At 48.4% G+C, this 14363-nt stretch overlaps 1 protein-coding gene across 1 annotated transcript; it reads left to right on the top strand.

Moving 5' to 3' along the window:
- Nucleotides 1-3199: 3199 nt before the first annotated feature.
- On the top strand, nucleotides 3200-13079 carry RPS10 (ribosomal protein S10). Its single transcript, XM_039465833.2, has 6 exons — nucleotides 3200-3294; nucleotides 4099-4248; nucleotides 4440-4611; nucleotides 8742-8819; nucleotides 12086-12141; nucleotides 12989-13079. The coding sequence occupies exons 2-6, from the start codon at nucleotides 4099-4101 to the stop codon at nucleotides 13028-13030; spliced, it is 498 nt and encodes a 165-aa protein (XP_039321767.1). The 5' UTR covers nucleotides 3200-3294; the 3' UTR covers nucleotides 13031-13079.
- Nucleotides 13080-14363: the final 1284 nt, after the last annotated feature.

The raw sequence follows: 14363 nt of genomic DNA, 5'->3' as shown, positions 1-14363 counted from the left end.
CAGGTTTCATACATCACCTCCTCACTCCCCATTACTCTCTGTCACCATGGGCTGACCATTTTCTCCACAGCTCTCAGCACGACAGAGATATTTGTTGCACATGACAGAGGTATTTGTTGCTTGTCGAGGGGTCCCTGTGTGCTCATGTCCCCATTCAGTCCCATCATCTGGCCCAGGGCTAGGGACCCAGTGCCTAACCGCGGAATGGAATTTGGCAAACTCCATGAGGCACTGGCATCTCAGAAGGTTTTGGTAATGGCAGAGATATTATTATTCACTTCCTTCCTTACTCATAGTCTCTTGCTTCCTCCACTCGCCATGAGGTTACTGTTAATTTTGAAACATTTATTAACGTGTGAGACATCATGCTAAATGCTGGAAAGGACACCGAGAGAGGGGAAGGCATGGTCCCTGACCTCGGGGAGGTGCCATCCAGGATGGAGACACCAAGGCAATGCTATCATTCCAGGGTGACTGGGCAGTGCTGCGGGGTTCCTCCTTGTCCCCTCCTCACTCCTCATCCTCTCTAGGTGACCTCAGAACCTCACAGGGTCTTGGATGACGCCCTTCCCTCATCTGACCCAGCTCTCTTCCACAGGACACATTCAGAACCCTTCATCCAAAATTAAACTGTGCATTTGCACCAGTGTGTCTCAAAGGAACCTCAAATGCAACAAAATCTAAAACTGAATTCATCTCTCATAAACAATTTAGTGGTCTTTCAGATAAATGGATGCATAGCTCACTGGGGAAATGGTGTTGAGATACTGGCTAACCCTTTGGAGGGAAAATGCTTTACATCAGAGAACATTCCAGGAGGATAAAAGATGTAAACATAAAAAATAAAAGTCGACTGAGCACGGTGGCTAACGCCTGTAATTCCAGCACTTTGGGAGGCCGAGGTGGGCGGATCAATTGAGCTCAAGGGTTCAAGACCAGCCTGGCTAACATGGCGAAACCTTGTCTCGACTAAAAAAAAAAAAAAAAAAAAAACGTGGTGGAGCACACCTGTAATTCCAGCTACTTGGGATGCTGAGGCACAATAATTGCTTGAGCTGAGATCATGCCACTGCACTCCAGCCCGGGTGACAGAGCAAGACACTGTCTCAAAAAAAAAAAAAAAAAAAAAAAAAAAGAACTATTTTTCTAAGTGAGCTGGGGAGCCAATAGAGGGATTTAAGCAGGGAAGTGACATGGTCTGATGTTGCAGCAGGATCACCATGGCTCTAGGAAGGGAAGAGAACTGGGAGACCATATTTCAGTTGACTGCATTCCAGCGTTGCTGCTGGGAAGGGAACAGTAACACCTGTCTCTTCTTGCAGGCTGCTTTTACAATATTCCCTAAAGCCATCCCTCTGGCCAGGCGCAATGGCTCATTCTTGTAACCCCAGCATTTTGGGAAGCTGAGGCAGGAGAATCACCTAAAGTCAGGAGTTCGAGACCAGCCTGGCTAACAAGGTGAAACTCTGTCTCCACTAAAAATACAAAAAAATTAGCCAGGCTGAGTCACTGTTTCCGGTCCATTTTTCTTTTCTTTCTTTTCTTTTTTTAATAGAGCCAGAATCTCGTTCTGTTACCCAGGCTGGACTGCAGGGGCAGAACACGGCTTACTGCAGCCTCCACTTCCAGGGCTCAAGCAATCCTCCTGCCTTAGCCTACTGAATAGGTGGGAATACAAACGTGCACCACCATAGTCAATTAAAAACAAAACAAAACAAAACAATTGGCCAGTGCAGTGGCTCACACCTGTAATCCCAGCACTTTGGGAGGCCAAGGCAGGTGGATCACGAGGTCAGGAGATTGAGACCATCCTGGCAGGTGGATCCCAAGGTCAGGAGATCAAGACCATCCTGGCTAACACGGTGAAATCCCATCTCTACTAAAACTATTAAAAAATTAGCCAGGCATGGTGGCATGCACCTGTAATCCCAGCTATTCGGGAGGCTGAGACAGGAGAATCGCTTAAACCGGGAGGCAGAGGTTGCAGTGGGCCGAGATCGCACCACTGCACTCCAGCCTGGATGACAGGCCGGCTCCCTCTCAAAAAAAAAAAAAATTGTAGAGATGAAGTCTCATTGTCGCCAGGCTGGTCTGGACCTCCTGAGCTCAAGCATTCCTTCTTCATCAGGCTGCCAAAATGCTGTGCCAACATTCTACTTTTTTATTAAAAAAAAAAAAAAAATCTAGGTCGGGCGCGTTGGCTTATGTCTGTAAACCCAGCACTTTGGGAGGCCAAGGCAGGCAGATCACCTGAGGTCAGGTGTTCGAGACCAGCCTGACCAACATGGAGAAAGCCCGTCTCTACTAAAAATACAAAATATTAACCGGGCGTGGTGGCACATGCCCGTAATCCCAGCAATATGGGAGGTTGAGGCAGGAGAATCGTTTGAACTTGGGAGGTCGAGGTTGCGGTGAGCCGAGATCGCACCATTGCACTCCAGCCTGGGCAACAAGAGCGAAACTCTGTCTCAAAAAAAAAAAAAAAAAAAAAAAAAAAAAAAAAAAAAACTATTTGTTTGAGTGCTTATGAGTTTGGAAAAATGTAAATGTTAATAGCCATTTTCTTTGGTTGATGGGATTACATTTCTAGTCTTTTATTGTTATCTGATTTGTATGTTCTCTCTTTTCTTTACTTTTTCTTTCTTTTTTTTTTTTTTTTTTGAGACGGCGTTTCGCTCTTTGTTACCCAGGCTGGAGTGCAATGGCGCGATCTCGGCTCACCGCAACCTCCGCCTCCCGGGTTCAGGCAATTCTCCTGCCTCAGCCTCCTGAGTAGCTGGGATTACAGGCACGCGCCACCATGCCCAGCTAATGTTTTGTATTTTTAGTAGAGACGGGGTTTCACCATGTTGACCAGGATGGTCTCGATCTCTTGACCTCGTGATCCACCCGCCTCGGCCTCCCAAAGTGCTGGGATTACAGGCTTGAACCACCACGCCCGGCCTGTATGTCCTCTCTTTTCTTGCTCAAAGAGCATTCATCACTTGCATAATAAATTTCACTTTGGGCGGGAAAAAAGGAGAAGCGTTCCTAAAAAGAAGGCCCAAAATAAGTGACCTTGTACTGATAAAGCACGCGAGCTCCGAAGTTCCGGGTGGCGGTTTCCTCGTGCGTGCGCCTCTCAGGCACTCAGGCTCTGCGGTCAGAACAGCCAGTCTCGCAGGCACCGCCGAGGCCGCCCCAGGCTCCCCGCGGGTCCTGGCGGGGGGCGGGCCTACCTCAGCCCGGAAGAGACGCAGCGCCGCGCATGCTCTTTCCTTTCCAGCTCCGGCCCCGGTCCTTACAGCCGCCGCGGTGAGTTTCTGCGGAGTGCGAGTTCCATCGGCCCCCATCCGGGCCATTCTGCCGCCTTAGCGGCTGCTTCTCCCCAGAGTGCGGGCAGGGGGCCTCTCTCCCACTCCCCACCCACCCATTTCTGAGTAGCGACAGGGGCCGGAGGCCTATTTTATGGGGTAGGGGGGACGCTGGTAGGCGGAGGTTGTCCGAGGGAGGAGGGAAGGATGAAGCCAGTGTGTGGCGGAGACGAGCCAGACGAGGCTAGAGAGTTAGTGTCCCGCCGACACGCTTTTTCCTTGGTGACAGGACTCCCCCCACTGCCTCCATGCTTGGCCCTGGAGCTCTGGTTTTGGGGAGGAGTGGTTGGTAGGAAACGAGGCCGCGAAGGCCTTAGCCCTTCGGTTTGGGGTCTGCCGCCTTCAAGAAGCGGGGGCTTGACTCCTCCGGGCCTTGCCTGCACTCCTTATGGTAAGCTGCGCGCTTCCGTGATGAGTGCAGTCGCTGGTGGCCTCCGACTGCTCCGGATAGTACAGGGTCTGCGCCTCTTGCCCTCCCTCCCATTGACCTGTGTGATTGTGAGAACTTAGGGAAGTTTGGGGCGAATGTGCACCCCTCTCCTGCTTTTGTTTTAACGTATTGGCACGTTTTCCACATGAACTGTTTTTGGGGGTGTGGCGGGACGGAGCTGGTCTCTGCCGAATCTGATTGGCAGCGTGTAGTCTTTACACCGGCATGCTGTCTACGGTTTTATGTGGTCACTTGGTTACCGGGCCCCAGCCACGTTACCCAGAAGTGCTCTTGACAGTCGCCTCCTTCTTGCAGATGTTGATGCCTAAGAAGAACCGGATTGCCATTTATGAGCTCCTTTTTAAGGAGGGAGTCATGGTGGCCAAGAAGGATGTCCACATGCCTAAGCACCCGGAGCTGGCAGACAAGAACGTGCCCAACCTTCATGTCATGAAGGCCATGCAGGTAGGAGGGTGAGGATGAAGGCTGTGGGATGGCATGGGATGGCGGGATCTTCCCTTAACGTTAAGGCAAGTTCCAAAGCGGGGGTCATGACTGCCGGGGCTGCTTGCTAACTTGAAGGGCAGGGACTGAAGATTTGTATAGGATGATCCAAGCTTCTAGTTAGGCCTTAACAGTAGTTTTCTGCCTTACAGTCTCTCAAGTCCCGAGGCTACGTGAAGGAACAGTTTGCCTGGAGACATTTCTACTGGTACCTTACCAATGAGGGTATCCAGTATCTCCGTGATTACCTCCATCTGCCCCCAGAGATCGTGCCTGCCACCCTACGCCGCAGCCGTCCAGAGACAGGCAGGCCTCGGCCTAAAGGTATGATGCCCAAACAAATGCCTCCAGCTGTTTAAGGATAGTTTTGTGTAAGGGACAGAAGCATTCTTAGCTGGTCTCAGCTTTAGACGTTCTGGCCTGCAGGAATTTGGTCAAGTGCTAGAACCTTTGGCCCATGGCTTGGGACCTGGACTAGAACTAGGCTCAGTTCTTCAGGCCATCTATGAGATGGTCTTAAGCACAAATAGTCTGTCGCTTTCTTTCTCTTTCTTTTTTTTTTTTTTTTTTTTTTTTTTGAGACGGAGTTTCGCTCTTGTTACCCCAGGCTGGAGTGCAATGGCGCGATCTCGGCTCACCGCAACCTCCGCCTCCTGGGCTCAGGCAGTTCTCCTGCCTCAGCCTCCTAAGTAGCTGGGATTACAGGCATGCGCCACCACGCCCAGCTAGTTTTTTTGTATTTTTAGTAGAGACGGGGTTTCACCATGTTGACCAGGATGATCTCTCGACCTCGTGATCCACCCGCCTCGGCCTCCCAAAGTGCCGGGATTACAGGCTTGAGCCACCGCGCCCGGCCTCTCTTTCTTTTTTTTAAAACGAGATTTCTCCATGTTGTTCAGGCTGGTCTCGAACTCCTGACTTCAGGTGATCCGCCCACCTCAGCCTCCCAAAGTGCTGGGATTAACAGGTGTGAGCCACCGCACCTGGCCTAGTCTGTCAACTTCCTTTGCCCACACCTGTACAAACATCCAGACACATAGGGTAACTTTTCCAGCAGAATCAGTTGTACTATCCCCAAGAAGTCGAAAGCAAAGCTATTTACCACCTTGAAAGAAACAAGAGTTTTGTAGTTTTCTTGCCAACAGGGCAAAAATTTTTAAAAAACCGAATGGAGAACCAACAGGATATACTACAGAGTGAAAGGAAATGCACTTGTGTGTGGTGTGAGGAAATTATCTTCTGATTCTTGAGATAGTTGCTAGCTGATTTTTTTTTTTTTTGATACAGATGTTTGCTCTCTTGTCCAGGCTCGAGTGCAGTGGTGAGCCACTGCACCCAACCTGCATTTTGTCTAGGTTATGGTTCCTTTTTTCTTTTTTTTTTTTTAAGAGACAGGGTCTCGCCATGTTGCCCAGACTGGAGTTCAGTGGCTATTCACAGGCACAATACCACTATGGATCAGCACAGGAGTTTTGATCTGCTCCCTCCTTGGGCAACTGGTGGTCCCCTACTCCCAGGAGTTATGGTTCTTTGTTATAAAACTTTATAGGAGCTGCAGAGAGCATAGATTGGGGTGACAAAATGCGCAGATTGCTAAATGCCATCAGAGAGTCCGGGTTCCCCTGGAGAGTTAGTTTATGGAGCTCAGGAGTTTATTTGTTGTAAAAGCTCCCCAATGGATTCTGGTGGTTAGGCAGACATAATGTATCTTTATTTTTTGAGATGGAGTCTCACTCTGTTGCCCAGGCTGGAGTACAGTGGTTAGATCTCGGCTCACTGCAGCCTCCGCCTCCCAGGTTCAAGCAATTCTGTCTCAGCCTCCTGAGGCTGGGATTATAGGCGCCTGCCAGCTAATTCTGTATTTTTAGTATACATGGGGTTTCACCATGTTGGTCAGGCTGGGCTCGAACTCCTGACCTCAGGTGTATCCGCCCACCTCAGCCTCCCAGAACAGAGTGCTAGGATTACAGGCATTAGCCACCGCTCCCGGCCCATAATGTACCTTTTTAGCAAAAGTTCTGTACTACATCATGGAATCACCTGGGGACAAAAATAAAAGTGCCTATCTGTACTTGGTATGTTCTGATTTAGTTGGGCCTGACATTTATTTTTGCCACTTACTACATGGTTTTTTTTTTTTTTTTTTTTTTTTTTTTTTTTTTTTTTTGAGACGGAGTTTCACTCTTGTTACCCAGGCTGGAGTGCAATGGCACGATCTTGGCTCACCGCAGCCTCCGCCTCCTGGGTTCAGGCAATTCTCCTGCCTCAGCCTCCCGAGTAGCTGGGATTACAGGCATGTGCCACCATGCCCAGCTAATGTTTTGTAGTTTTAGTAGAGACGGGGTTTCACCATGTTGGCCAGGATGGTCTCGATCTCTTGACCTCGTGATCCACCCGCCTCGGCCTCCTGAAGTGCTGGGATTACAGGCTTGAGCCACTGCGCCCGGCCACTACATGGTTATTTCTGCTTTAAAAGCAGTTCATTCTGCCTGAGTGCAGTGGCTCATTTCTGTAATCCCAGCACTTTGGGAGGTCAGGGCAGTATAGTGAGACCCCATCTCTACAAAAAAATAAATTTAAATTAGCCAGGCTTGGTGGTGCACACCTGTCCTTGAGCCCAGGAACTTCAGGCTGCATTGAGCTGTGATTGTGGCCATTTCACTCAGCCTGGGTGACAGAACAAGACCCTGTCTCGGGGGGGGGGGGGGAGGAACAGTTCATACTCTAATCATGGGATATGAACCGTTTAATCTAGTAAGTTCCAAGGTAACTGGGTAAAGAAAATGCTAGATTGAATGGTTACTCACTTTGTTTATGAGGTTTTTGTTGTTGTTATTGCTGTTGTGGTTGTGGTGGTTGTTGAGACGGAGTCTTACTCTGTGGCCTAGGCTGGAGTGCACCCAGTTGACTACAACCTCCTCCTTCTCCTCCTCCTCCTCCTGGGTTCACGTGATTCTGTTGCCTCAGCCTCCTGAGTTGCTGGGATCACAGGCAGGCACCACCATGCCCAGTTGATTTCTGTAGTTCTAGTAGATACAGGGTTTCACCATGTTGACCAGGCTGGTCTTGAACTCCCAGCGTCAAGTGATCCACCAGCCTCAGCCTTCCAAAGTGCTGGGATTACAGGCATGAGCCACCGAGCCTGGGTGTTTATGATAATATTTTTAAGGTAGTTCTTAAAGTTTGTGCCTTAGACAGGGTGTGTTGGCTCACACCTGTAATCCCAGAGCTTTGGGAGGCCAAGGCGGGAGGATCACTTGAGGTCAGGAGTTCAAGAGCAGTCTGGCCAACATAGTGAAACCCTGTCTCTATTAAAGATAACCAAAACAAAAATAATTAGGCTGGGTGCGGTGGCTCACTCCTTTAATCCCAGCACTTTGGGAGGCTAAGGCAGATGAGTTGAGGTCAGGAGTTCCAGACCAGCCTGGCCAACATGGTGAAACCCACTTTCCATTAAAAATACAAAACTTAGGCCGGGCGCGGTGGCTCAAGCCTGTAATTCCAGCACTTTGGGAGGCCGAGGCGGGTGGATCACAAGGTCAAGAGATCGAGACCATCCTGGTCAACATAGTGAAACCCCGTCTCTACTAAAAATACAAAAAATTAGCTGGGCATGGTTGTGCGTGCCTGTAATCCCAGCTACTCAGGAGGCTGAGACAGGAGAATTGCCTGAACCCAGGAGGCAGAGGTTGCCGTGAGCCGAGATCGCGCCATTGCACTCCAGCCTGGGTAACAAGAGCAAAACTCCGGCTCAAAAAAAAAAAAAATACAAAACTTAGCCTAGTTTGGTGGCACATAACTGTAATCTCACCTACTTGGGAGGCTGAGGTGAGAGAATTGCTTGAACCCAGGAGGGAGAGATTGTATTGAGCCAAGATTGTGCCACTGCATTCCAGCCTGGGTGACAGAGCGAGACTCGGTCTCAAAAAAAAGATAATAAATAATAAAGTTTGCCTTAATATATATCCTGTAGCCTAACAGGTATGTGAAGAAGCTCAAGAGGAGCTAACAGATTCTTGGTAGCCCCTAGATGATGCACTTAATGCTGGGGTTGGGACTGAGCTTATGATGCCTGAGTTTTCACTTCCATGCATCAGGTTCAAAATTTTGGCTTTTCGGGTGTTCATAGAAATAGCTACGTATCTAGATTTGTCAAATAATTGAAAAAGGGTTTTATGTTGAAACAAATGGAAGCCTTTTTTGCAGATTGGTGGCATTTTAACTGAGATGTGAGTTTTCTAGGTCTTTGAGGAACGAGATTGTCAGTGATAAATTTCTATGGAGAAATAATTGTTTCTAGCTGACATTGTCGGTTTAAGGAGTTCGTGTCCCTATTAACCCATCTTAACCAAGTGGTTGCTAAGTGAAAACAGGAGAGCAATGCCAGTTTCTTGGCTCCAAGGGACAGAGTTCCCAGATTGTCCTGTGTTCACAGTGTGGTTTGATTTGCATAGGTCTGGAAGGTGAGCGACCTGCAAGACTCACCAGAGGGGAAGCTGACAGAGATACCTACAGACGGAGTGCTGTGCCACGTGAGTAAATGCATCACCTATATTAGGGGCATTGGGAAATGTCTGGATTCTCACAGCCGGCTCTGGCTGGGGCTCAGCCCCTGATGACACAATGACCAGGAAAGATTCTTGGTTTCACTCTGCAGATCATCAGAACAGCTAGAGGAGTCCTTTGTGCTGCTTTCCTTACACAGTGATTTCATGGATGGGAATTAGGAGGAAGGGAAGCCTTCTGAGTTGGGGTTGGATTTTTTTTTTTTTTTTTTTTTTTTTTTTAGATGGAGTTTAGCTCTTGTTACCCAGGCTCTAGAGTGCAATGGCGCGATCTTGGCTCACCGCAACCTCCGCCTCCTGGGTTCAGGCAATTCTCCTGCCTCAGCCTCCTGAGTAGCTGGGATTACAGGCATGCGCCACCATGCCCAGTTATTTTTTTGTATTTTTAGTAGAGACGGGGTTTCACCATGTTGACCAGGATGGTCTCGATCTCTTGACCTCGTGATCCACCTGCCTCGGCCTCCCAAAGTGCTGGGAGTACAGGCTTGAGCCACCGCGCCCGGCCGGGGTTGGAATTTTTTAAAACACAAAACCCAGGCTAGGCTCAGTGGCTCGCACCTGTAAACCCAGCACTTTGGGGAGGTCAAAGTGGGCAGATTACTTGAGGTCAGGAGTTCGAGACCAGTCTGGCCAGCGTGGTGAAACCCCATCTCTACTGAAAATACAAAAATTAGGCGATGTGATGGTGGGCACCTGTAGTCCCAGCTACTTAGGTTAAACCTGGGATGCCAAGGTTACAGTGAGCTGAGATCATGCCATTGCAATCCAACGGGAGTGACAGAGCAAAGCTGTCTCAAAAAAAACCAAGCAAACAAAAAACTTTTCAGTTTTTTGAGTTCTTGAGGCTCCTGAAGATGGGGAGCCTTCGGTATTTTTGCAAAGGCATAGTAGGACTCAACTTGTTTTTAAAGTCACTCACTGTTGATTGTGATACAAAAGCAAGGTGTGCAAGAAGAGTTTTTACTAATTTCTACCACTCTTCCCTTCCTCTTGTCATCTTTTAGAGAAATGACCACTTGACATGAGTATCATACAGGATAGTAGAAGGAATTAATTTCTCTAGCCCTTGCTTCAGAGGAAGCTCATGATTGCTCATATTGGAAGTTTAACGTTTTTGGGCCAGACATAGTGGCTCACTCCAGCCTGAGCAACAGAGCAAGACCCTGTTTCAAAAGAGATTTAACGATTCCTAAACCCATGTTTGTTACTGGCATTTGCTTTCTTCCTCCCCGTATCCTTGTGCCCAATGTGAGCCACAGATGTAATACAAAATTTCCTGGTAGCCATGCTAGAAAAAGCAAGTGGAAATAGGTTATTTGAGTACTAGTAATGTATTTTATTTAATCAAATATGTGTCAAACTGAGCTGGGAATGGTGGTATGTGCCTAAAGTCCCAGCTACTTGGGAGGCTAAAGCCAGAGGATTGTTTTGAGCCCAGGCGTTTGAGGTACAGTGAGCTATGATCTTGTTGGCTACACCCCAGCCTGGGCAACAGTGAGAACTCCCAACTCAAATCGGTTTTTAAAAAAATGTATCTAGGCCGGGCGCAGTGGCTCACCCCTGTAATCCCAGCACTTTGGGAAGCCAAGGCGGGCGGATCACAAGGCCAAGAGATCGAGACCATCCTGGTCAACCTGGTGAAACCCCATCTCTACTAAAAAATACAAAAAATTGGCTGGGCTGGCCGGGCGCGGTGGCTCAAGCCTGTAATCCCAGCACTTTGGGAGGCCGAGGCGGGTGGATCACGAGGTCAAGAGATCAAGACCATCCTGGTCAACATGGTGAAACCCCGTCTCTATTAAAAACACACACAAAAAAATTAGCTGGGCTTGGTGGCTCGTGCCTGTAATCCCAGCTACTCAGGAGGCTGAGGCAGGAGAATTGCCTGAACCCAGGAGGCGGAGGTTGTGGTGAGCCGAGATCGCGCCATTGCACTCCAGCCTGGGTAACAAGAGCGAAACTCCGTCTCAAAAAAAAAAAACATAGTATGCCATGTAATTTAGGCCGGGCGCAGTGGCTCAAGTCTGTAATCCCAGCACTTTGGGAGGCCGAGGCGGGTGGATCACGAGGTCAAGAGATCGAGACCATCCTGGTCAACATGGTGAAACCCCGTCTCTACTAAAAATACTAAAAATTAGCTGGGCATGGTGGCGTGTGCCTGTAATCCCAGCTACTCAGGAGGCTGAGGCAGGAGAATTGCCTGAACCCAGGAGGCGGAGGTTGCGGTGAGCCGAGATCGCGCCATTGCACTCCAGCCTGGGCAACAAGAGCGAAACTCCGTCTCAAAAAAAAAAAAAAATTGGCTGGGCATGGTAGCGCGTGCCTGTAGTTCCAGCTACTTGGGAGGCTGAGGCAGGAGAATTGCTTGAACCCGGGAGGCGGAGGTTGCAGTGAGCTATTACGCCACCGCATTCCAGCCTGGTGCCTGGTGACAGAGTGAGACTCTGTCTCAAAAATACATATATCGAAAAGTGTTAATTTAACATATAATCAGTAAACAGTAGCGAGATATTTTACTTTTTTCCTTAATTCTTTGAAATCTTGGCTGGGTACAGTGGCTCGTGCCTGTAATTCCATTACTTTGGGAGGCCAAGACAGGCAGATCACTTGAGCTCAGGAGACCAACCTGGGCAACATGGCAGAACCCTGTCTCTACAGAAAATATAAAAATTAGCTGCTTGTAGGCCAGCTTGAGCCTAGCAGGCAGAAGCGGTAGTGAGCTGAGATGAGGGCACTGCGCTCCACCCTGGGTGACAGAGTAAGACCCTGTCTCAGATAAACAAAACTGGTGAATTTCGCACACATCTCCATTTGAAATGTGACTGGCGTTTACGACAGCAGAGCGTCTTGTCTACTTCTCTCCCGTGGTGGTAAAGCAGCTTTTTGCTTTTGTGGGCCCTTGCTGCCTTTACATCTTAGTTTTTCCGCTAATTACACTCCCTTTGTTATCTAGATGCTGCTCTGAAGTGGGTAAGTCAGTCAGTGTGATAGGAAGTGGGAATCCTTAGGGAGGATTTGATAGTCTGGGCTATGAGAATTGAAGGGTGACATATAAGGAAGGCTGAGACGGGCACCCCAGGAGAGGCAAAGGTGGCTCAGAAGGTGTTTCCCTCCACTGGTGTATGGGGTGGTACATGGCTTTTCCTGCAAGATTGGAGTCGGTGAGTTGTTTTCCCTTGTTCTATAGTAGATTCCATCATATGATGATTCTAAATCAGTATTTCACTTTCCAGCTGGTGCTGACAAGAAAGCCGAGGCGGGTGCTGGTTCAGCAACCGAATTCCAGTTTGTGAGTATCTTCCTATTAGTTTTCCATGAGTCACTTTTTCTGGTCTCAGTCTGGTTGCTGTGCAGATTGTGAGGATGTCGTATAGTGTGTCTGGGTCCTGTCAGCTAGTTCCCTCCTCAGTGCCTTTTTCCAAATTCCAAATAGGTTGTACATTGAGATGTATCATGCAAACTTTTGTATGTATATAAATTACTAAAATGAGTCTCACAGATCAGTACATGTGGCCTACTGGTATCTTCTATTTTATTAATGATGGTCATGTAACCCCCTGAAATAGTTTTGGGAACTGAAGCTTGAGATTGAACTAAACATTGGAAGGTGGGTAGCCTTAGGAACCAAGATGGTATAAAACCAAATCCTCCATCTTTTTTCAGATGATGTAATGTTAGGTAGGTTTCCCCTCTGCCTCAGTTTCCCTGTCTATAAAATAGAGGTGATAATTACAGCTACCAAGTTAGTTGTGAGATTCGCTAATCCAGGCACAGTGCTGGCATATAACTTGGCCAGTGGCAGGTACTCATAGCACATGATTGCTCTTAGATACGTCATTTGTAAAATGGAAAGCATGTACAATAGAAATGGTCCAGTCCTGTGCTGGATGCTTCCATGTGAGTATGGGTGGGTGGCCATACTCCCACTTTACCAATGAGGAAACGGGCCTAGATGTTAGATATGGCCCCACATCCAGTAAAGAGCAGTGCTGGGATTTATGGCCTATGCTCAGCTCTGTCCCAGCTATTTATATTTGGGGGGGCCTCTGCAGCTATAATGAGGCCTGAAAGTTAGCAAAACCTTGAAAGGTCAAACCAGAGCTGCTCATGCTGATGTCATGTGCTTTCTCTTGCAGAGAGGCGGATTTGGTCGTGGACGTGGTCAGCCACCTCAGTAAAATGGGAGAGGATTATTTTGCATTGAATAAACTTATAGCTTAAAAAAAACCTTGTGTCCAGTTTGTTTGCATTGTGCAGCCTGAACAGGAACGGACGGTTTAAGGGCAGAATGTAAATGGGGCAGTACTGGCTTGGTTTGGGGAGCTGTCATTGTCCTGGGTGACACCGGCTGTGCTGTACTTGGCTTTGGTATGTGCCCTGATTTCTCTAGCCAGCGCCTCCCTGCAGAGTGGTGTCCCATATGCTGCTGCACCTTGGAGGCAGTTGGAAAACTGGGTCCCTTCTCCAGATGAGCCATGCTGCTGCAACCCTGTGAGGCGGGAACGTTGCTGTTTGTCCTGGAGTCGTGATCTGTGCCTGCTGTCTGGAACTATAAGAAGTGCTGGGGAGGGAGGACGGAAAGTAACCACCAAGGAAAACGGTACACTTGGAATTCTTCAATTTATGGGGAAGAAGCACAGGAATGAGGTTTAGGCCAGTATTACTAATCTAAGTCTTCAAGCCTCAGGGTTTGTTTATAATAATCAATGGCGAAAAGAATGCACAAGAACAACTGTTCACAGTGGCTAATGCTTATAGTCACAGATAGTCTGAAGCCTGAGGCAGGAGGATTGCTTGAAGCTAGGAGTTTTGAGACCAGCCTGGGCAACATAGCAAAACCATGTCTCCAAAAAAGAAAAGCACAAACACATTTGAAAGTAACCTGAAAACTTCTTTAAGGTGGAGTTTTACTCTTGTTGTGCAGGCTACAGTGAGATCTTGGTTCACGGCAACCTCTGCCTCCTGAGTTCAAGTGATTCTCCTGTCAGCCTCCCATGTAGCTGGAATTACAGACATGCGCTACCATGCCCAGCTAATTTTGTATTAGACAGGGTTGCTCCATGTTCGGCAGGCTGGTCTCAAACTCCCAGCAAGTGGTCTGCCCGCCTCAGCCTCCCAAAGTGCTGGGTTACAGGCAGGAGCCACCACATCTGGCCAATATTTTCTATGTCTTAATGTGACGAATAAATATTGGGCAGTTGGAGCTTTGCTGTCCAGGGTTCCTTGAAGAAGGAATGAGATGTAGAGTGGTGATCTGTCATCCTATGGCATGACTAGAGGTGTGTGTGCAGTTTTCTGGTGGTCAAGTATGACCTTAGCATGGGTGCCAGAGAGGGACTGCAGACATACTCTACACCTGGCACTATGCCAGAAGGGAACTTGGGAGTAGCCCAGTGAGAGCTGAGACAATCCTGCAGACCTTTGCTGGGCGGGACACCAACCTTGGCTTGTAGATCAGTCACCATGACTATCTGCAGTAAATACAAGCTATGGGATGGAGGAGGTTAAAGC

The sequence above is a fragment of the Saimiri boliviensis genome, chromosome 4 (genome assembly GCF_048565385.1).
Source record: "Saimiri boliviensis isolate mSaiBol1 chromosome 4, mSaiBol1.pri, whole genome shotgun sequence".
NCBI lineage: Eukaryota > Metazoa > Chordata > Mammalia > Primates > Cebidae > Saimiri > Saimiri boliviensis.
Note: the sequence above shows the minus strand (reverse complement) of the source record. Positions and strands in the feature narration are given on the sequence as shown.

What these genes read in the sequence shown, in the direction of transcription:
- RPS10 (XM_039465833.2), top strand. Translation starts at nt 4,099, where the DNA reads ATGTTGATGCCTAAGAAGAACCGGATTGCCATTTATGAGCTCCTTTTT. An exon ending in ATGTCATGAAGGCCATGCAG is followed by an intron (nt 4,249 to 4,439) that starts GTAGGAGGGTGA and finishes TCTGCCTTACAG; the next exon opens with TCTCTCAAGTCCCGAGGCTA. An exon ending in AGGCAGGCCTCGGCCTAAAG is followed by an intron (nt 4,612 to 8,741) that starts GTATGATGCCCA and finishes TGATTTGCATAG; the next exon opens with GTCTGGAAGGTGAGCGACCT.